This window comes from Scyliorhinus torazame, chromosome 21 (assembly GCF_047496885.1).
Source record: "Scyliorhinus torazame isolate Kashiwa2021f chromosome 21, sScyTor2.1, whole genome shotgun sequence".
In the NCBI taxonomy this organism is placed as follows: domain Eukaryota; kingdom Metazoa; phylum Chordata; class Chondrichthyes; order Carcharhiniformes; family Scyliorhinidae; genus Scyliorhinus; species Scyliorhinus torazame.
The window spans coordinates 28,245,589-28,270,054 of NC_092727.1; the positions used below are offsets into that span (position 1 = coordinate 28,245,589).

Here is a 24,466-nt window from a genome sequence, read left to right on the forward strand (position 1 = left end):
TAAATGAGTATGCCACCACCGTCACTGACTTCATCAGCAATGTGTGGACGACTGCGTGCCAAAGAAAGCAGTACGTACGTTCCCCAACCGGAAACCATGGCTCAATCGCGAGATTGACTCCCTACTGAAGGATAAATCTGAGGCGTTCAAGTCAGACGACCCTGACCTATACAAGAAATCCAGGTACGACCACCGCAAAGCCATCCGAGATGCCAAGAGAGAATATCAAACCAAGCTAGAGTCACAGACAGACTCTTGGCGATTGTGGCAAGGACTAAACAACATAACGGGCTACAAAGCGAAGCCGAGCAGTATCTCTGGCAGCAGCGCACCCCTCCCCGATGAACTCAATGCATTCTATGCTCGGTTCGAGCAGGTAACCAACAATCCGCTGTCGAGTGCCCCAGCAGCCCATAACTCACCCATACCCACCATCACAGCTTCCGAAGTCAGATCGGCGTTCCTGAAAGTGAACCCTCGGAAGGCGACGGGCCCGGACTCAGAGCCTGTGCGGACCAGCTGGCAGAGGTGTTCGCGGACATCTTTAACATGTATCTACTCCACTCAGAGGTCCCCACCTGCTTCAAGAAGACCATCCATCATGCCGGTGCCAAAGAAGAACCAGGCCACGTGCCTCAATGACTACCGTCCAGTGGCCCTGACTTCAGTCATAATGAAGTGCTTCGAGAGGTTGATCATGAAGCACATCATCTCCATACACCCAGAACGCCTTGATCCACTGCAATTCACATACCGTCGCAACCGGTCCACAGCAGACACCATTTCCCTGGCCCTACACTCATCCCTAGAGCATCTCGACAACAAGGACTCCTACATCAGACTCCTATTTATTGACTACAGATCCACCTTCAACACCATAACCCCAGCCAAGCTCATATCAAAGCTCCAAAACCTAGGACTTGGCTCCCCACTCTGCAATTGGATCATCGATTTTCTGACCAACAGACCACAATCAGTAAGAATGAACAACAACACCTCCTCCACAATAGTCCTCAGTACCGGGGCCCCGCAAGGCTGCGTACTTAGCCCCCTACTCTACTCCCTGTACACACACGACTGCGTGACAAGATTTGGTTCCAACTCCATCTACAGGTTTGCTGACAATACGACCATAGTGGGCCGGATCTCGAATAACGATGAGTCAGAATACAGGAGGGAGATAGAGAACCTAGTGGAGTGGTGCAGTGACAACAATCTCTCCCTCAATGCCAGCAAAACTAAAGAGCTGGTCATTGACTTCAGAAAGCAAAGTACTGTACACACCCCTGTCAGCATCAACGGGGCCGAGGTGGAGATGGTTAGCAGCTTCAAATTCCTAGGGGTGCACATCTCCAAAAATCTGTCCTGGTCCACCCACGTCAACGCTACCACCAAGAAAGCACAACAGCGCCTATACTTCCTCAGGAAACTAAGGAAATTTGGCATGTCCACATGAACCCTCATCAACTTTTACAGATGCACCATAGAAAACATCCTATCTGGCTGCATCACAGCCTGGTATGGCAACTGCTCGGCCCAGGACGGCAAGAAATTTCAGAGTTGTGAACACCGTCCAGTCCATCACACGAACCTGCCTCCCATCCATTGACTCCATCTACATCTCCCGCTGCCTGGGAAAAGTGAGCAGCATAATCAAAGACCCCTCCCACCCAGCTTACTCACTCTTCTATGGAGATATAGAAGACTGAGAACACGCACGAACAGACTCAAAAACAGCTTCTTCCCCGCTGTTACCGGACTCCTAAATGACCCTCTTATGGACTGACCTCATTAACATTACACTCTGTATGCTTCATCCGATGCCGGTGCTTGTGTAGTTACATTGTATACCTTGTGTTGCCCCATTATGTATTTTCTTTTATTCCCTTTTCTTCCCATGTTGAGCTGCTCGCAGAAAAATACTTTTCACTGTGCCTCGGTACACGTGACAATAAACAAATCCAATCCAACCAAGAACCCAGCAATGCATGAAAAATTTAATTTAGAGTTGTGCATTCTACTTCAATATCCAACAACAGTTAAAATACAAATGAGAAAGATCTAACAACTGCCCTTGACATCATGGGAGCAATTGACCATGTGTCAAGGAATGCTAACAAAATTGAAATCAATGGGTACCGGTGACCCTCCAGTGGCTGGAATCATAACTTCTCATTACTACCACAATGGAAGATGGTTTTGGCTGTTGAAGGCTAATCACCTCAACCCCTGGACATTGCTGCAGGAGATCCTCAGGGTAGTGTCCTAGGTTCAATTCTCTCCAGCTGCTTCAAGAACCTTTCTCTTGTCACAAGTAGGATGTTCATTTTATAGTGGTCGTTATCTTTCAACATTCTGGAAAGGTTCCTGCAGACTAAAAACTAGCAAGTGTAACCCCACTATTTAAGAAGGGAGGACGACAGGCCCATTAAGCTGGACATTAGTAGCAGAGGAAATGCTAGTTATCTCTCCACTTCTAGGAACTTGGAAATTATATGATTGGGCAGAGTCGATAAGGAATTGCGAAAGGAAAATCGTGTTGATAAACAAATCTGTTTTGAGGTTGGTACTTGTAGCAGAAAAGGCAAACCAATGAGGTGTATTTGGATTTTCAGAAGGCTTTTGATAAGGTGCCACACAGGAGGTTAAACAAAATGGGATTGGGGGTAATATACCGTAATTAATTGAGAATTAGTTAACCGACAAAACACAAAGTAAGAATAAATGGGTTGTCCCCAGGATGGCAGGCAGTTGCTAGTGGTTGGTTCAGGCCTGGAAAGCACTACCTAGAAGCGTGGTGGAGACAGGTTCAATCAAGGCAGTCAAAAGGGCATGACATGATTATTGGAATAGAAACAATGTGAAAGGGTACAAGGAAAAGGCAGGGGAATGGCACTAAGTCATAATACTCATTTGGAGAGCGAGTGCAGAATGGCTACTTCTGTGATTTTGAGAGTACCACAAAGATCAGTGCTGGGGCCACAGCTCTTAACAATCTATATAAAGGATTTTGATATGGGGACCAAGTGTGTAATATTTCCAAATTTGCTGATGGCACAAAACTAGGTAGGAATGCAAGTTGTGAGGACGGTGCAAGGAGGCTGCAAATGGACTTGGGCAGGCTAAGCGAATGGGCAAGAACATGCCAGATGGAATACGTGGATAAGTATTCACTTTGGTAGAAAAACAGATCGGCATGGTATTTTTTAAATGGAAAGAGGTTGGGAAGTGTTGATGTGCACAATTTCTATGGCCACCTTCTTTAATATGGGATGTAGCTCATCAGATCCAGGGATTCATCAACCTTCAATCAAATTATGTTTTTGTGTGTTAACTTTTTATTAATACTAATTCACTTCCTCATTTTCACAAGCCTCTTGGTTCCCTAGCATTTCAAGGAGATTTTCTGTATCTTCCTCAGTGAAGACAGACACAAAATGATTGGTTTAGTTTCTCCCTGTTCTACATTATAAATTTTCCTGGCTCCACTTTCCTGGTCAATAGTCTTCTCTAACGAATACTTCACGGAAGTGGTTCAATTACATTAAATATTCTGTTTATCCTCAATTTCACACCCATTATTAAAATCAGAAGTCCTAAAAATCATCCTGCCGTGCTTTTATATTGGGAGAACATTTGGTTATTTTCAGGTTCCTCATTTGTCCTCAGACTAACCAGCTCTCATCTTTTTTCAAAACTCCTTCCCCACATTTCCTTTATTCATTTTAAGCAGTGCTAGCCTTCCTCTTTATCGGGCTCGGATCACCTGCCTATTCAAACTGTCTATTTTAAAAGCCATGATATATCATCCATCAACTCCAATCGGCCATTCACCCTTACTAAATATTTATCCATCCTTGATTGACATCCCTTAAACAAACATTAATTCCCCTCACCACCTCTGAACAGTGGTAGCATTGTGTACCATCTACAAAATGCAGTACAGGAACTCGCCAATGTTCCTCAGGCAACATCCTCCAAACCCACAACCACTGCCATCTAGAAGGACAAGAGTAGCAGATACATGGGAACCCTCCAAGTCACTCACCATCCTGACTTGAAAATACATCCCATTCCTGCATTATTGCTGGGCCAAAATCCTGGAACTCCCTTCCTACCATCATTGTGGGTGTACCTACACATAGGGCTAGTGGTTCAAGGCAGCAGCTCCTGCCTTCTCAAGGACAATTAGGGATGGGCAATAAATGCTGGCCTAGGCAGTGACACCCAATCCCGTAAAACGGAATTTTAAAAAATCATGAGCCCAATTTGGCAATATTAATTAAAAGTCACTCCTTCATTTCAATTAAAGACCAGAAAAATTACATTTCCTCCATTTATGATCTTTCCGACATGGTAGAGGTTGGAAATATATAATCAGGCTGAGCCATTTCTCTGCTTAAGGTGGCTTGGGACTTTATGGATTTAAATAGAATAGATGGGATTCTTCTCTACTGCCTCCTAAACAAGACTACAATATTCCATTAGAGGGGTGCACAGTTGATGAGCGACAAACTGGATCAAACTCTTGGGGATTTCCACACTTCTACTAAATTGTGTTGTTGGCTAATAAAATTACTGTTATCTTAACTCCAAAGAAATAAAGCAAGTTTCCAGAAATACTCTGTCTCAACTGAAGCTCCGATAGAGAAAGATGATCTAGTCAAATTATAGATGTTTGTTTGTTGTGTATAATTGAGATGGGACTGTTTCAAAAAAAGGAGGAAAATGCCATTTTGTAATGAACTTGATCCAACCTTTATGAAAGATGCATTCCTCCATTTCATTCTTAGCATACAATACAAATATACAATTCCTTACATTACAAAGATGGTCACATTTTGAATTAACATTTACAATTCTCATTCTATATCCCACTTCGAAAGGGAAAGTAACAACATACAGGTCAAAATAAATAGCAATTTTTACTTGAATGAAAACATTCTGAGACAATGCTTTTTAAAAAATAAATATTTTTACTGAAGTTGACATTTTTACACTGTACAGGAAATGACTGAAAAAGAAATAATTTACAATTTACATGCTGTTCCTTTTGGCACCCCTCTCCTGCCGTGCCCCCCCCCCCCCCCAGCTTTGTTCCTCCCATCCCCTTTTCTACTATTTTAGGGGCACTATCTTAAGCCCTCTTGTCCGCCGTAGATTATTTGTCGCTCGTTTTGCTCTTGTAGCTGTGTGTGTGTGTGTGTGTGTGTGTGTGTGTGTGTGTGTGTGTGAGTGAGTGAGTGTGGTGGTGTGGGGAGAAGAGGCTCTCTCTGGCCCCCGTGTCGGTCTCTCACTCGGTTCCCTCGGGTCTGTCTCCCCCCTCCTGTACCTGTCTGCTTTGTGGCCCTGGTGGTTTCCATGCGCCCCCCCCCACCCCACTCTCCCCTTTCTAATCATTGTTCCAGATCCTGGAACAGTCTGATGAATTGTCCCCACGTTTTGTGGAAGCCATCGTCCGACCCTCGGATGGTGTATTTGATCTTCTCCAATGGAAAACTTCTGCTAGAAAATTCCGATAGGTCTGCCAGCCAGTCTGCAGCTGTGGAAGGTGCTGATTGCCAGCCGAGTAGGATTCTCCGGCGGGCGATTGGGGAAGCGAAGGCAAGGGCATTGGCCCACTTCCTCATATGAAGCTCTGGCTGGTCCGAATCCCCATAAGACCACCACTCGGGTACGGCTTCACCCTCACAACTTTGGACATCGCCTCGAAGAAGTCTGTCCAAAATCCAACAGCCTGGGGCATGTCAAGAGCATGTGGGCATGGTTGGCTGGGCCTCCTGGCACCGTTGACTTTCGTGCTCCACCTCCGGGAAGAAGCTGCTCATTCAGGTTCTTGTCAGGTGTGCTGTGTACCACTTTAAACTGCATGCGGCTTAGCCTTGCGCAAGAGGTGGAGGTGGCACTACTGAGTGCCTTACTCCAGAGTCGCCACCTTACATCCCTTCCGTCTCTAGTTCTTCCTCCCTCTTGTCTTGCCCTGTTCATTGGGGAACTCACCCTTTTTAAAAGTCGTCCGTATATGTCCTAGCAGTTGCCATTTTCCATACTGTCCGCATCCAGTTGCTCTTCCAACAGTGTGTCTCTCGGGCACCTCGTCGGCTCCTTGCAGAGATAGTTTTTGACGTGGAAATGTTGGAGTTCCTGTCTGTTCGGCAGTTCCAGTCTCTCAGTCAGCTCTTCGAAGGTCGCAAGTTTGTCTCCCATGTAAAAGTCCCTGATCGCTAGCGTCCCTCCCGTCCTGTCTCCACCTCTTAAAGGTGGCATCTAGCATGGCTAACGGGAATCTGTGGTTGCTACAGATTGGGGGGCCATGGTGAACACCTCGGTTAAACCAAAAAAGTGTTCTCTCACCTGGTTCCGGGTTCTTAGTATTGCTACTGCCACTGGACTAGTGTGTTTTGCCATAGGGCAGGAGAGCGCCTTTGTGGCAAGTTTTGGAGGTCGTTCCGTGCAGGAGGACTCCTCCATCCTCATCCATTTGATATTCTGTTCCCTTACCCATCCCTTCACTCTCTCGGCTGTGGCTGCCCAGTGATAGTATTTCAAGGGCCAGGCCACCCATGCTTCTTGTCCTCTGAAAGGCTGTCTGAATTCTTGCATTCTTCCACCCCATACAAACGCCATAATCATTTTATCTTAACTTGGAAAAAAGGTCTTGGGGATGAAGATCTGTATAGAATGAATCTAAACAGGAAGAGGAACCTTGCAGTACCTTCATCTTGATCATCTGCAACCTTCCCACTAAGGAAAGAGGGAGTGCATCCCATCTCTGCAGGTCCTTTTAAACTTCCTCCACAAGACTGGTCAGATTCCACTTGTGGATCTGTGTCCAATCATGGGTTATCTGGATCTCCAGGTAGAGGAATTTATTTTGGGCTATTTTAAATGGGAGATCTTCCAGCTCACTCCCTCCTCCATTTGGGTTCACCGGGAAAACCTCACTTTTGCCCAGGTTGAGTTTGTAGCCTGAGAAGGCCCCAAACACTTCCAGGAGCTTCATGATTTATTTCATGCCTTTCGGCAGGTCAGAGATGTAGAGCAGCAGGTCATCCGCCATAGAGTGAAACTCTGGTGCTCTCTGCCTCCTCTTCGGATACCCTTCCAGCCTCGTGCATCTCGTAGGGCGAACAGGAGCGGGGACAGCGGGCATCCTGGCTGGTGCCTCTGTGCAACTGCAAGTATTCAGGGCTGGTGGTATTCGTCCGAACACTTACCTAGAAGCGTTGTACAGGAGTTTCACCCATGAGCTGAACCCCGTCCCTCGCCCGTCCCTCTCCAATACCTCGATGAGATACTTCCATTTGACTCTGTCGAAGGCCTTTTCTGCATCCAGGGAGACAATTATCTCTGGTATTCTCTCCCCAGTGCGGGTCAGCATCACATTCAGCAGCTGTCTGATGTTCGCAGTTAATGGTCTACCCTTGACAAAGCCTGACAAACAGCCCTTAGGGGCTGTTTAGCACAGGGCTAAATCGCTGGCTTTGAAAGCAGACCAAGGCAGGCCAGCAGCATGGTTCAATTCCCGTAAGAGCCTCCCCAAACAGGCGCCGGAATGTGGCGACTAGGGGCTTTTCACAGTAACTTCATTGAAGCCTACTTGTGACAATAAGCGATTTTCATTTTCATTTCATTCACCTGGTCCTCAAGTGACCATCGCTGGTATGCAATTCTCCAGTCTCTTGGGCAGGACATTTGCAAGTATTTTCACATCTTGGTCGAGCAGCAAAATGGGTCTATATGATCCACATTCTGCTGGGTCTTTCTCTTTCTTGGGTATAAAAAGTAATATAGTGGCCTGAGTTAGCGAATTGGAGGCAAGGTGCCCCTCACTAGGAAGTCTGTGAACATCTCCCGCAAGTGCAGGGCAGGAGCCGGTGCAAATTGTTGTCTATTTCTGGAAGCACTGATTTCCCTACTTCAAAGAAGTCAATACGGGTATAGACCTTGTGTAGTGGGGAGAGGAGAAATAATTCCTTCTCATCCACTGCCCTAATCTGCTCGGTGAACATTCCCAGTTCCCTAGTCATGCCCATCTTTTTCCCCATATAGGGGTTTGATCGGTCGGTCAATGGATCCTGTACGCAGTTAAAGTCTCCCCCCCCACGATCAGTCAGTGTGTGTCAATGTTGGGGATTTCCACCATGGTCCACTTTATAAAATCCGTGTCGTCCCGGTTGGGCATGTACACATTTACCGGTGCCCCATTTAGGACACCGCTGACCATGACATCCCCCCCCCCCCACCCCCTTGGTAACAGTCTTTGTCACCATAAACACAGTCCTCCTGCTTATCAAAATAGCTACCCGCCTCGCCATGTTGCAGCAATGGTAGGTCTATCCCACCCAGCGCTTCCTAACCCGCAGTCGCTCCTTCTCCATCAGGTGCAACTCTTGGAGGAAAACTATGTTGGCTTTCAAACTTCCCAGATGGGCAAAGACTCTGGATCTTTTCACGGGGACGTTAAGTTCTCTAACGTTCTATGTGATAATCCTGGTTGGGGAGGGGGGGGGGGGGGGGGGGGGTTGTTTCTTCGCCCCTGCCCCCCATCCTGCGGGATCAATCATACTTACCTGGTGGATGTGTCCCTGCACTCCAGGTTTCTTTTTGTTAGGGGGCACCCAACAGGTCCACCAACTGTGTTTACGCCATGTGGGTGAGCCCCTGTACTCCGGGGTTTCCATTTGTTTAGGGACCTTCCAGAGTGGCGGCTTATGACGCCATGTTGTTGCTTCAACCCAAACCATACCTGCTGAAGCCAATCTAAAACCCTTTTGTTCCCTCTCATTTGTGTCCCCCTCCCTTCCCTATTTATCCCAACATTCCCCTTCCCTGCCCCTGTGATTTCTTCCCCCCCCACCCCCACCAGATCCTCCCTCCCCTGCCCCTGTGATTTCTTCCCCCCCCACCCCCACCAGATCCTCCCTCCCCACTGGGAGATGTGTCATGGCTCCCCCGTTGCCCCTTGCTTTCATACTTCCTCGCACTAGCTTTCTCCGCTGTGTGATGGCCCTCACCTCGGGACAGATCTTAGCCCTTCTGTATGCCCAATCAATTGATGTTCCCCGTCTCCTCTTCCCTTCCATCCTGGGAGCTCTTGCTCAAAGCGAGGCAGTACTGACCCGCGCAAACATTGTTCATGTCCATTATTTTCCTTTCTCCCTCATCGCTGCTTTGACTGCTTTTTGTCTAGGCCATTCGTTCGCACAACCTTATCCGCCTCCCCTGGGGTGATAAAATAATGTTCCTTGTTTTGGAATGTCACCCAGAGCTTGGGTGGGAAAGCATCCCAAATTTTATATAGAGCTTTGTTTAGTTGACCTCGACCCTGCGCGTTGTCAGGTCTACCCCAATGTCTTGGTACACCCATATTCTGTGTTCTTCCCAACACCTTTTCAAACTCCTGGAACATTCCCGAGCTTCCATCAATCGGCGTCTGCACGGCGACCAGCGTCTCAAATCACCTTGATTTTCACTTTGATTGCCTCTCTCCTTGAGGTCAACTCTTTGGTCAGGAATATCTTCCATCTCTAGATGTGAGGAGAGGGGAGCAGGCATTGTCCAGGTCGTCGGACTCCCTCTCGTGGGGGTGGCCAGGGAAGCCTCACCTTGTGGGTCCGCCGACTCGATTACTCACAGTTCCTGTCCTTTTCCCCCACTTCTACCTTCTCTGCGGGCTCTTGAGCTCCCACTTGCAGGCATATTGCACCTTTCCTCTTCCTTTCCTGTTATGGGTCGAATGACTCCGAATTCTGGGGCTAAATTCGTCCAAAAGTGCCTATTCGGTGTTTTGGACGAGAGCCATCTGATGTGCGACTGCTCAGCACTATAGTGATATGTATATATAGAGACATATAAAGGGTTAATGACTACATCTTGGTGTAACACAACTGCTAGATGGCAACGCCAAGAAAAGATCTGATCATAATCTGATTAGCGGATGCGCTATCACGCTCCATAACATCTGCAAGTGAACCGTTCGAGTTCATACAAGATGTTGAAGCTCAAGCCAAGCTATGTGCAGAAAATCTACCTGCCTCGGATGAAAAGATCAACCTAATCCGAACAGAGACAAAGAAGGATGCTGTGCTGCAACGTGTCATTCACCATATCCATAATGGGTGGCGGAAAGGGCAGTGTCCTCAATTTAGAAACATTACGTACAGGCAGATTTGGTGATCGTGGATGGACTACTTCTTCGACTTGACTGGATAATCATACCACTGTGTCTCAGATCAATGATACATGATCAAATTCAGGAGGGTCACCCTGGAATTGAGAAATGCATGCGAAGGGCGAGACAAGCAGCAGACTGGCCAGGAATAAATCGAGACGTAACTGACATGGTTCTAGTGTGCGAGACGTGTCAGAAGTATCACCCTGCTCCGTGCAAGGAGACTCTAAAGTAACATGAATAAGTCACCTCTCCTTGGGCCAAAGTTGGTACAGACCTATTTCACTCAAATGGTCGTGATTACGTACTAATTATCGATTATTACTCCAAATATCCAGAGGTCATGAAGCTACCAGATCGAACATTCAAATCAGTCATAAAAGCTAGCAAAGAAACATTCGCGAGACATGGGATACCCACCACTGTCATGTCAGACAATGGACCATGTCTTGACAGCAACGAATGGGCCGGGTTTTCAAAACAATACTTCAAACATGTGACATGAAGTCCACATTACCCACAGTCCAACGGTAAAGTTGAAAAAAGTGTTCACATAATAAAGCAACTCATCAATAAAGCTTTGGATTCTGCATCAGACATCTATCTCGTGCTTCTACCCTATTGAGCTACTCCTCAAGCAATTGGACTTTCTCCAGAACAGCTGTTGATGAACCACGATCTGAGAACGACATTATCATCCATACAACTGCAAAATCCAGATCATCTGCCAGTGTTAAGGAAAATGGAACAGCAACGTACTCGTCAGCAAACATACTATGACATGCATGCAACTCATTACCTCCAGATGACCCTGTCAAGGTACCTGATGGAGGTTGGTCTGTTGCTGCCAGAATCATAAGCAAGTATCACCACACTCATACATCATTAAAACTGCTGAAGGAAACATTGTTCATAGAAATCAACGAGCACTACAAAAAATTAGGCCACAAAACGAAATTTTTCCGGACGTACAACTAAATGAAACAATATTTCAGGACACTTTGACAAACTCTCAAAAGTTATGCTGACATGCATAAAAGTGAAAAAGCGTCATCATCACCTCCTAGTCAACTCAGAAGATCAACGAGAAGGAAGAAACCCAATAGACTTACCTTGTAAATATTTACACTACATTGTATGATCGTTACTCAGTTTTGTTACACATTGTTATACATTTTTCCTTCTATTAAACACAAGAAAGAAATGTTAAAAAGGGGGATATAGTGCTCTGTACATATAGACATGTAAAGGGTTAATGACTATATCTTAGTGTAACACAACCACTAGATGGCAACACTAGATTCCTGTATAAACAAGAGAACTCAAAAGGACCTTGGGTCTCTTCGAACCAGGAGTGACTAGACAGCAGAGTGTTCGAGAGAAAGATCACAGCATTGTTAGCAAGTGTAGTTTAAAATAGTTGATACTTTATCCTGAAATACTTGATTACTAGTTTTCGTTCTGGTGTGTGCAAACTCAATATTAATCAATTTGTTCTTCATTAAATCTATTTTGTTTTAAGTTGAAGATTGGTGGTTTCTTGAGAATCGCATCATCAGACCATTCTGGATATATAAAGCAGAGTAATGATATATAACCAAAGAGTAATATAACAAGCAAATCCCCGTCACCGGAAGTCCTCAACAGACAATGTTTATCATATATATATTCTGTACTCTAATCAGTATCAATATCCTATATAAATTAAACATGATTAATGCCATTAAATCCCACTGATTCATTTGAATACTTTTTGGTTAGAAACATGCTATATTGTCATCTACAACGGACTACTTCTTACTCGTCACAGAATTGTTACGGTGCAGGTGGCGGCCATTTGGCCCATTGTGTCAGCGTCAGCTCTCCAAATGAACAGCAATGTCCCAAGATATTTAATCAAGTTTACAAGTCATTTCCATTCCCAATAAATATACATTACAATTTGAGCAGTTTTTGTTTTGCACTAATTTTATTTTCTCTTAATTGCTTTAATAGTTATAAAAATTATTAAATTTGCAAGTCCCCAAAGTTAAAGTTTACTAAAGTTAACTGAGTTATTTTAAAAAGTACATCTGAAAATCTATAAAGTGTTGATAAATCACATTTTCCAACATTCAGAACTGCGCAACTTACACTATTTTTCCTAGTTCACATTTTTCCAGTTCACATTTTTTTTTCCAAACGGACATAAAATTTATTATTATTTTGCAGTTAAATTGATCACCAGTGGTCAAATAATAAATTCTCATCTGTCTGGTCAAGCTTTTACAAGTTCGGCAAGATATGCAAACCAGGAAAATGTGAAACTACAGCTTCAGCATTCTGAATAAGGTCAAGGAAATATCAACTACACTGGGACTGGTTTTGTTACACTATTAAACATTGGCTTGCAGTCTTGCTTTGGAGGCAAAGTACAAATTCGCAAAGTATCTAATTTGTGTGCATAGCTGAAGAGTAAGTGATATGACTTGGGAGTTTATTAAGTGCAACGCAGCTCACAATTTATTCCAATTGCCAAACAGAAAATACAATATGACCATCTTTGGAATGGAACCAAAAGACTTACTTGTCATGGCAACACAAAAAGGTCATACAATTTCCAGGCTTTGAAAAGTTGCAGGCTTTTATTCATACTTGCAGGCTTTTATTAATACTTGCCAAAATGGTATTTCATGTTAGCACAGGCAAGAAAATTCCCTAAAGAGGGGAATATCTTTTCAGTTGGACAATTATATCACCGTTGCTTACCCATCACCTGACAAGTACTGGCACTGTTTGAAGCACATCCCACTGGAAGATGATAGCAGGCAGCAGAAACACAAACTGAAGTAATGCCATACCCCAGATTTCTGCAAAGTTAACGAAACTAAAACTTTATTAAAAACCGGCATTTCGCAAAGCAGCCATTTTGCTGACCGCTGTCAGATAAGGCTTCTGACTGCACCTACAGCAGGGCAGATGATTGGTACCAGGCCTTCAGACATGGATACTCAATTAAAATTTTCTCAGTTTTGCACCGATGATAATGCACATGAGACCTATAGTGATGGGCCATTTAGCCTCCATGTGAACCTTGAATACGAGCTTCCCCACGGAGGGGAGGGGGCCCATCAACAGAGTAAATGGATTCTAGCATAAAAGCTAGCCCAGATGAGAGCAGAGTATGTGTAGTCCCAGCTGGGGCCTAAAGTGTACTGTGTAAACAGTTTACTTTTGTGTTAAATCAGTTTTCTTTACACCTCTCATTTGGACTCCTCTGTGGCCACTAAAAGACCCTACTGGAAATTACATTTTTATGTATCATCACAGTCTTCTGCAGGTGTGTCCCAGTTGTAACCCCACTCATTACCTTCTCAGGAGCTGATATTAAGCCACATAAACAAGTTAATGTTCCTGTAACTGCACAAGTTATGATTACTTGTGTTAGTTGTCTATTGTTGAAATGTGAAAACAAATATGCTCAGTGGACAATGTGTTCTAAAAGTATCTAGTCTTTAAGTTTGCGCTTTTCAGGATCTTGTTCATTGTTAAACAAATCTGCACGTTTCCTCAATATTAGAATTTTCCGGGCCTCCATAACTTCTCTTGCTTCATTCCTCATTAATGACAACATGAAGCGAGCATCCAACAACATCCAACTTTTTGTTGATGATTATACTATCAATTTCAATTAAGTGACAAAGCTCTCAGTGAAATAACAATTACAGTCGACTCTTGTCCATGTCTTCTTAGCTGAATGAACCAAATTAAATTTTGACAGCTCCATCATTAGCCTGTACCATGATGATTAAAGCCCTATAGTTTATGAACACCTACTCCCTCCTTCACTAAAGGCCAGTTTTGAAAAAGACAAATCAGTCCCCTATCCAGAAAGGTCTTGCTTTTCTTTCACAGAAATAAAAAGGTTAAGAAAGCTGGTTAGTCAATACCTAAGAGTGAGTTGGTGCTAAAATTGTATAGGATAAAAGTCAAACATAATGAATGACTAGTATAAACCTACATAATAATACAACTAGAAAAACAATTTAGCACCTTGGAGATGCATTAACATCCAAAACAATTTATCCATATTTTCTAGGAATCTGTATAATGAAATGAAGTAGTGCGTTTGGTTCCCTCACACAATGGATTTTTAGCATCCAAGTTGGAAAGTAGGTGGAAGGTGTACACATCTAGTTCTATGTTTCTTGCTATAGTACAAGCCGTTATTGATCAAAACAAAACCTGGCCTGTTGAGGGGTTAGCAGCATTATCGCTGTGCTGTACTGTGAACAAAGACGACTTATTCAAAACAATCTCTGAAGCAGCTATATAACTAGCCTCAGTAAATTGAAGTGGTGCACAATTTCCCTCCATCCCGCATTGTGAAGAAATAATTTTTTTTAGTCACAAAGAGGTCTATGTATAGATTGATGAAATCAAAACAGCAAATAGTTAACTTTCTTCCTTCTAGGTTCACCTCCCCTCCACATCACCTTGTCAAAATATAAAGCATTCAAATTTTGGACCCATGTTCCCTCGGGTGCAAATGCACCAACAGTCTCAAATGAACACATCTGAGTACTGCAATTCATGCAAAAATAAAGACCATTTTGAGCATGGGCATTTTTTTTCTTTGCTACAGAAACATAACATGCTTTGGCCTGAAGTGATATTCTCATTACTTCAATTACATGCTGCAAAATAGATTCTGGAATGTTCCATTTCTAATTCTATGCTTTTTGTTCTAATAAGTTTTATATTCATTGTCACAAGTAGGCTTACATTAACACTGCAATAAAGTTACTGTGAAAATCCCTAAGTCATCACACTCTGGCGCCTGTTCGGGTACACTGTGGGAGAATTCAGCGCGTCCAATTCACCTAACAGCACGTCTTTCGGGACTTATGGGAGGAAACCGGAGCACGCGGAGGAAGCCCACACAAACACAGGGAGAACGTGCCTGCTCCGCACAGACAGTGACCAAGCCGGGAATCGAACCCAGGACCCTGGCGCTGTGAAGGAACAGTGCTTAAATGATCATGTACAAAACACTTCCAACTAAGTTCATTCTGGAATTTTAGATTTCCTGACGGTTAATCTTAGCTATTGGTCAGTTTAGCATTGGCAATGTAGTTCATAGAATAACTGAAGCCATTCTGTGGATCAAATATAAATTTTTCCAAGGACGGATTCTGATAAAATAAACATTTATACAATATTCACTGTGCAACTTATTTTAAAAAATATTATCTTACCAGGGTGAAAGACTAGAATTAGTACTTTACACAAATAAGAATAACTAAACGCACCTTTGCTGCAACTTTCGGAGCATTCGGTAACATGGGCTCACAAGCCAGACAACTATTGGCTGCAGGACTGTCTTTCTCCCGGAGGGTGATCTCACTGCCCTACACCTCCATAGTCTGACTGTTCTTTTAGCAGGGCTGGGATAAATGGTCAGTCTTAAGCCTTCCAAAACCAACTGCTTCCAGCAGATCTGTGACAGCTGCCTTTTCTCACTGACCATTTTCAATTGCAATCAAATCAGCTAAACTAAAACTTAAAAACGTCTCTACCTTACAAGGCCCCAGTTGCTAAACACGCACTGCTGGTTTATTTGTTCTTCATGCCACAACCCTCAGCACAATAGAAATACAGTTGGAACTTAACCAACCTCCACACATACAAGCATCCTTTTCCAGCTTGAATCTAACTATTGGTTTTACCCTTCCAGGCAAAAAAAAACTTTAAATTAAACACACAGAAAACTACACCTCATTTCTATTGTTTACCAACAAAAATTTAATTCCCTTAAAACCACCTTTGTTTTCCTAACAATGTTGAAAACTCAAAGTCCTGAAGAAAATAGCAGAACTTCATTCAATTGAGTAAAGACTAACTAAACACATTGCTACCATCAGTGGGGGAAGAAAGAGTATAAAAATCCTTCCTGGATAGTTTAAAAAACAGAAAAGGTGTATGATGTCAGGTTCAGATATTTTATTAACTTTAAATTCCATCACCTGATGTAGTGGGATTCAAACCCGGGTCCTCACATCATTATCTTCCATCTCTGGATTACTAGTCCAGCGACAATACAACTATGCCACCACCTCCCTGGTGTACTACAGTACACTCAAGCAGAACAGATAATGCAGAGGAGAACTTATGAGTGAGCGAGGGGGGCGGGGGGGTAAAGGCAGTTATTATAACAGGTTACCGGTTAATATAAAACAGAAATCTTTAATAATATCAAGAATGAAAGAATACTCAATATTCTAATTTTCTGCAGAGTGTAGTCTCATACCATTTGTGTTTGATATTAGGTATAAATCAAGTGCAGTGTAAAATTTGTTTACAATATATCAGACTGCACTTTTATATGCATCTTGTGTAACTACCCAAGCCCAATTTAAGTATTTATGTAATAGGGATTCTTTTCATTTGAGGAATGGTTGCAAAAGGTGTATGCCTGTATCGGTACCCAGATCCTTGTATGGTTCTCTCCTAAACAAGGCTGCTCTACCAGCAAGACAGGAGTCGAGCAACATAAACATTGCCCAAAGTTTGGACCAGTAATTACACCCTTAATGTTACTGGAAAATTACTGTAAAATGCCAGTAACTACACCTAGAAACAACATTGGACAATGCAATTGATTATCGCAACCATAGAAATCCCTCAGTATACTTAAAAGAGTGATTTTAGAATTGTACTATAAACTCCAAACACCTCAATACTCCACTCTGTATTGCAAACACCTTTTCACAAGTGAAGTTTAGCCTTTTTTTTCCTCTTAAGTTTACCTTCTTACATTTACATTATGACTGAGGTGCATTTTATTAGTTTTGTTACTGCAGAAAACTTTCATATTGCAGCATATTTGAGTGGGGATATTCACTCATGGGGAAATTCAGATCAACGGACATATCTTTATCCATAATGAAAGGTTTTGCACAAGATCTTACTGCAACCGATACAAAATGATGCAGGTTGCAGGACATCACAAAAGTTCAGCAAGTCAGACAGCATCATGTGGAGCGAGAAACAGTTAACTCTTTGGGTAGGTAACCTTTCATCAGGAACATTCTCCAGTTTCTCGCTCCGCAGGTGCTCTCTGACTGCTGACTTTGGTTTCCATCTTACTTCAGCCAGTTGTTAGAAGGAATGCGATTTTGGCCAATGTCCCAAAAATATCCAGAATGAGTGGTGAAACAATTAAACACTGTGAAAAAATTACAATACATATTTCACCAGTGAAATCTAATGCCTACTTAATAGTGTTATTAAAATGCCCGGAAACAAAGGTTTTTTTTTGGGGGGGTGGGAAAAAAGGGCGAGAAGTGAATAATTTGGCATGCATTTTGAGGCTGCAAAGAGCACATTTGTGCGGACTGATCACATCCAAGTCAGGAATTAAAACCCAGAGCAAAAGTCAACAACAGTATCCATATTTAGAAAACACAAATAGTTAATGACCCACTCAGTGGGAAACAAGTTAACTTATTTAGAATGCCTTCCTTGAAGCAGGCATCTTGCAACATTTGTGCTGGAAGACATCCAGATAGTGTTTACTCCCAAAATAAAATCCGTCCACTGAATTTGAAACAATTATAGCTTTGTGAAAAACAAATAAAATGTTTTTAAAGTGGCGAAATCAAACATGCACACGCTCAACTTTCAACACTTCATTCTTATTCCCCCACACCCTCAGCAGGATTTTAAAACGTAAGGAAACTGCTTCTTGGTCCAGGTTCGCCCGGAAGGAAGATTTTCTTGGAGAAGCATCTCTGTCCAAGAGTTTGAGGTATTTTCAGCCGAGATTTTAAAGGAAAACCTGTTGTGGGGCAAAACTAACGGAGCGACGAAATGTGCAGCTCGGTCGCCAGGATCGTGAGATGAGATAAAATCTAACACACACGATGATTTTAAAAACTCTCAAAATACAAATCCTGTAAAAGATGCGGGTGAGAATTTAAGATGTGAGGATACGGAGCGTTGTTCGCCCCGGTGCCTGGTACTTACTCTCCGCCAGGAGGAGGACAAGCCCAAGAATCATCGACCCCCAATGCACTCCCGCCATCTTGAATGCCGCTGCTCGGGGGCGGAGAGCGCGCCTGCGCGGAGACCACAGCTTGGTCAGCAGGATGCAGTAACCCTGAGCGACCGCGCCATGGCAACGGGGCACCATGGCAACGGAGCACCAGAGGAGGATGGATGGATGCTGCCTCCCCCATAGGCCAAGTAAGTGCAGGGAGAGGTGGACCCGCTTTATCAAAGGCCAGAACAGAACTCTTAATTTCGATTTTTGTTTCTAATGTTATTCTCAAATTTGCTGCACGGTTGTGCCCCTTTAAGGAGGGACGTGAAGCATTTGCTGCCAGTTTTATACCAACCATGATTGCCAGGTGTTATCAATTTCATAAAGTATAAGCGCCGTTAGTAAAGTACTGTATTAAACTGTATAATATGCATCCCATCAGTGAGACCATCTATTTCCTCCTCCATAACATTGCCCCAGCTCAGCCGAAACCCTCATTCATGCCTTTGTTACCTCTAGATTTAACAATTCCCTTTTAAAAAAAAATTAAATTAAGGGGCAATTTAGCGCAGCCAATACACCCATCCTGCACATCTTGGAGTTGTAGGGGTGAGAGCGACACAGACATGGGAAGAATGTGCAAACTCTACATGGACAGTGACACAGGGCCAGGATCGAACCCTGGTACCGAGTGCCGTGAGACAGCAGTGCTGCCTCATGTGCCACCATGCTGCCCGGACTTAACAATTCTAACATACACCTGGCTTATCTGCCAAATTCTATCCTTCGTAAACTTGAGGTTATCAAAAACTCAGCTACCTATGTCTTAATTTGCAGCAAATCCCATTCCACCACCACTCCTGAACTTACCAACTTACATTAGCAACACATTCAACAACATCTTGTTTTTAAAATTCTCACGTTGGTTTCTAAATCTCCCACGATCTCACCCTCTCTATCTCTGCAATCGTCTCCAGTCATGGAACCCTCTGAGATATCTGTGTCCTTCTGACCTCTGTGCATCTGCAATCTTCATTGCTACACCACTGGTAGCCATGCCTTCAGTTGCCAAGACCCCATACTCTGGAATAGCCTCCCCACAACAAGATGGCATGGTGGCACAGTGGTTAGCACTACTGTCTCACAGCGCCTGGGACCCGGGTTCAACTCCGGCCTTGGGTTACTAACTGTGTGGAGTTTGCACATTCTTCCTGTGTCTGCATGGGTTCCCTTCGGGTATTCCAGTTTCCTCCCACAGTCCAAAAGATGTGCAGGTTAGGTGGATTGGCCATGGTAAATTGCCTCCTAGTGTCCAAAGATGTGCAGATAAGGTGGATTAGCCATGTTGAATGTGCGGGATAGGGTGGGGGTGTGGGCCTAAGTCGAGATCACTTTTAGAGGGTCGCTGCAGATTCGATGGGCCCAATGGCCTCTTTCTTTACTGTATGAATTCTAACCTTTCTCCTTCAAAACACTTCTTAAGAGCTACCTCTTTGAGTAAGCTTTTGGTCACATGACTTAATATCTCCCTTTGTGGCCCATTGTCATACTTCACTCATGTGAAGTGTCTTGGGTTGTTCTATTACATTAAAGGTATAAAAATACATTTCTGTTGCTGTAACATAAAAATTTAAGAAAATTAACTCATTAAATTAATATTTGGTTCCCTATGTCGATGAAGTACTGCAGTGGCACCTATTGTCTCTTGCCATTACTTGGAAGAATTAACATAAAAGGTGGACAGATTAGGGATAGTCACTACTTTGTTTTTGCATCTTCAAACGTTTGACAGGGACAGGGTGACCAGATAAAATTGCATTTTCAGTTTTCATGTAATTTTTAATTTAATGTTTTGTTGCTGACTAAAATTCATCAAATTCATTAATCCAAATAAGTAGTGTTTCCACACTATAAAACACAAATGTATATGGAGAGTATATGCCAAAAAATAGACTTTTGATATAGGTTGAACACTTAATATTTAGGCAGCATTAAATACCCGACTGCAGACTAAAGTCCAATGTGTAACAATGCTAAGAGGGTACAGGTATGAAGATTTTGACTTCGGATCAGCATATACTCATGGATGCTTTTTCAATATGTATTTGTTTTGTGATATGGAAAGGTTTTTGAAATGTAATATTTGCACAGATATACTATTTTGTCATTCAGGCATATGTGACTCTGTGGCTTCTGATACAAGCAGTAAATCTGAAAAAAAATGGCATTTATAGTATGAATGTCTAGTATTAGATAAAAGTAGTCAGACTTTAAAAATAATGGGTTTGTCATACTCTGAATATGTGTAGATTAAATAATTATACAACAAAACACACCAATATCTGTCAAAATTGTGACTGACTCAGATAAATTGAATATTATCTTAAATTGTCATGAAAAATTCAGATGGCATAGGAAAACAACTGTTGTGCATTGGATTGGAGTTCAGAAAGCAAAGGTAGTTTTAGGAGATTTATATTTGTAATGGTAAACATTAGAAATAATGTATTGGTTTATGTATGTTTATTTTAATGTTTCTGTGCCTGGACGAGTAAAACCTATAGTTAGACTCATGCTGGACAAAGGTGATGGTATATGGGGGCATTGGTTAAGTTCCATCTGTGTTTCTATTGTACTTAGAGAGGGGTACGGTGTGAAGAATAAATAAAAGGTATAAGCATGTGGGTGTTGCTAAGCAACTGGGGCTTTGTAAGGCAGAAACGTTTTTAAGTTTTAGTTTTAGCTGGACTTGTGGACAGTTGGAGACAGGATCTTAGGGAGTGAATGTTTTCAACTTTGCCAAAAAAAGACAGGACAGGACAGGAGCTGTAAAGAGGCAGGCTTTCTAAAATACAAGTGACAGTCCAGATAACTAGGGAATTGGGATAGGAAAAAAGTTTAAGACACCCCGAAATTAAGAGAACAGAGATTAAGGTATTCTAGCTTTGCTAGATGAAAAGAGATACTATGGACCAACGGTTAGGAAAACAGATGCTGTAAATCTAAAGACAAGGTGCTGGATTCTCCGATCACCAACGCTGAAATCGCGTCTGGTGGACGCCGGAGAATCATATTTCCCGACAGAATCGGGGACAGCACCACTTTCACGATGCCCTCCAAAGCAGCATACTCTGTGAGTACCCCGCGTCACGTATCAACGGCTTCAGGAGATTGCTTGAGGCCCGCACCCCCTCCCGATGCTCCTCCTCTGACCTGCCGAGTTCCCGACGGCATGAGTCGCGTGTGGTCACACCCGTTGGGAACTCGGCGTGGAGACTGCGGACTCAGTCCAGCTGCCGCAGTCTGGGAAGGGCCAATCCGCGGGTGGTGGGGGAGATTATTCGGAGCTGTGGGGGGGGGGGGTGGTCCAGGGGCGCATGAGCCAGCCGAAGAGGGGACTATTTCGCAGGCCGGGTCTGCGAGTGGCCGCCGCCATGTTGCACGGCACAGCCGCTCCAGGCCGCCGATGTGCGCATGTGTGGCCATGGACACGCCAATTTTTCTGGGTCGTATCGGCAGCTAGACCCGGGTGGTCTACGCTGCTGTCCTGCTAGCCCCCAGCAAAACCGGGAATCAGTGGCCGTCTTCCACCAGTTTTCTTGGTGTAAACTCCACCGTTCCCACGCCGGCGTGTGGACATAGCCCCAGAATTGGAAAATCCAGCCCAAGCTATTTCAGGAAATCCAGAGAAATAAAGAAATGCCCAAGAAGTCTGGAGTTAAGTGAGCAGAGACAAAAGTATGGTTCAGAAGAATTCAAGAAGTTTAAACAAAATCTTCTGAGTTAAAGAGACAATTGCAGCAACTAGATTTAAAGTGGGACGGCAGACTTTGGAGGTAGATGAAATGTCTGATGCCTGTTTAATGCAGTTAAAGCAATTGTGAGCAGTTTGCATAGCAGTCAAGACAAACCAATCTGAAATCTGTAAAATCCTGGACTGGATTCAGTGCTAAAATTGGAGCAGAGTACAATCTGGAAAACGTGGTCTGGATTTTGGAATGCAAAGCATTGAATTGTAGAATTTACAGTGCAGAAGAAGGCCATTCGGCCCATCGAGTCTGCACCAGCTCTTGGAAAGAGCACCCTACCCAAGGTCAACACCTCCACCCTATCCCCATAACCCAGTAACCCCACCCAACACTAAGGGCAATTTATCATGGCCAATCCACCTAACCTGCACATCTTTGGACTGTGGGAGGAAACCGGAGCACCCGGAGGAAACCCAGCACACACGGGGAGGATGTGCAGACTCCGCACAGACAGTGACCCAAGCCGGAATTGAACCTAGGACCCTGGAGCTGTGAAGCAATTGTGCTATCCACAATGCTACCATGCTGCCCTAAAATGTTAGTGCGTAAAAGAAAAGTATAATTATGAGAGAAGATTTTTAAACGTGTTTTTAGGAGTGGAGTTTGGAAACTCTCACGTGACAATCATCTGGGGAGATTCTGAGGAAACATCCACCAACATTCACTTGAGGTTCAGAGTGGAGAGTGTATTTGCCCACAGTTTTCTTGTGCGCTTAAAAGGGACTTTGTATTAATGAGACCAATGTAGATTAAGATGTACATTGTAATCCATGAAAATCCTAAAATCTGAGTGCAATTCATAGAATCCCTACAGTTTAGAAAGAGGAACTCAGTCCATCAAGTCTGCAGAGATCCTCTGAAAGAGCAGCCCACACCATCCCTGCAACCCTACCCAACCTAAGGGGAAATTTAGTATAGCCAATCCACATACCTGCACGTATTTGGACTGTGATTGGAAACCGGAGCACTCGGAGGAAACCCACGCAGACAAGGGGAGAAAGTGCAACTCCATGCAGTCATCCAACGCTGGAATTGAACCCAGGTCCCTAGCTCTGTGAGGCAGCAGTGCTAGCCACAGTGCCACCATGAAGCCCTTAAAGGGTGTTAAACTAAGGGGTATTTAAGCTAAAAGAGTATTGTATTTTCATGTTTGTTGTCAAAACTAATTAGCGGTGCTGTGACTCTGTTCCTCCATGTTTAATATTTTAAAAAGTACAGTCTTTTGAGCCAGGGTTCTATTCTGGGAACTTCCCGTCCAGTTATAACATCAACTGGGATCGTGACATTGTGCTCAAGAATATACATACTTGTGTTTTTATGCAATTTTATTGTTCTTTGGATAATTGGATGCTGCACAGAGGCACTTACATTCACCACAATCTACTTATACAACTTGCTTTCTAACTAAATTTATGTAGGGGCTGTTTAGCACAGGGCTAAATTGCTGGCTTTGAAAGCAGATCAAGGCAGGCCAGCAAACACGGTTCAATTCCCGTAACAGCCTCTCCGAACAGGCGCCATAATGTGGCGACTAGGGGCTTTTCACAGTAACTTCATTTGAAGCCTACTTGTGACACCAAGCGATTTTCATTTTTTCATTAAACCAGTTTATGTTGAACTTTGATATTTGCTCACATACAGGAACAGAAGTCAGCAAGGTCATGTTTCCCCAAGTAACAGATTTGTGTTGAAGCTAGTTTTTATAAGTCAACAATTTCCTGATGTATAAATGATATGAAAAAAGTAGAGTTTATTATGTACAATATTATCAGATATTTTTTAGAAACGAGCAGTGACTACATTCAAACAGTGGGTAGCACAGTTGCTTCGCAGCTCCAGGTTCCCAGGTTCAATCCCCGGCTTGGGTTACTGTCTGTGTGGAGTCTGCACGTTCTCCCCGTGTCTGCGTGGGTTTCCTCTGGGTGCTCCGGTTTCCTCCCACAGTCCAAAGATGTGCAGGTTAGGTGGATTGGCCATGATAAATTGCCTTAAGTGTCCAAAAAGGTTAGGTGAGGTTACTGGGTTAAGGGGGATAGGGTGGAGGCGTGGGTTTAAGTAGGGTGCTCTTCCCAAGGGCCGGTGCAGATTCGATGGGCCGAACGGCCTCCTTCTGCACTGTAAATTCTATGATTCAATTTTGATTAATATCCATGATATGTAATTTGTCAACAAATGGTTTTGTCTTGTTTTCTGAATTCCACTCTAATCTATTCTGGACTATTTTCAGTATTTGTGCTACATTTCTAACATTGGAGTTCATGTTTTAAAATAATTAGCAATGATTGGATCAGCGAGTGTAATTAGAAATTCTTTAAGATAGAGTAAAAATGCTGTAAGAATCCAAACCACCCACTCCTTATATTTAGTTGATGCATAATCTATTTCTCTTTGCAATCAGCAATCTTTAAAATCCATTCTAATCCGCTCCTGGCCAAAGTGGTTAGAAATTGCCCGTAAACT

General features: G+C 43.4%; 1 protein-coding gene across 1 annotated transcript in view; it reads right to left on the minus strand.

Annotated features, from left to right (window-relative positions):
* jam3b (junctional adhesion molecule 3b) overlaps window positions 1-18,317 on the minus strand; it is a 72,742-nt gene extending 54,425 nt beyond the window's left edge. Inside the window, exon 1 of the mRNA XM_072486646.1 lies at window positions 18,182-18,317. Within this exon, the coding sequence (XP_072342747.1) occupies window positions 18,182-18,239 (58 nt within the window). The 5' untranslated portion in view covers window positions 18,240-18,317. The remainder of the gene's footprint in view (window positions 1-18,181) is intronic.
* Window positions 18,318-24,466: the final 6,149 nt, after the last annotated feature.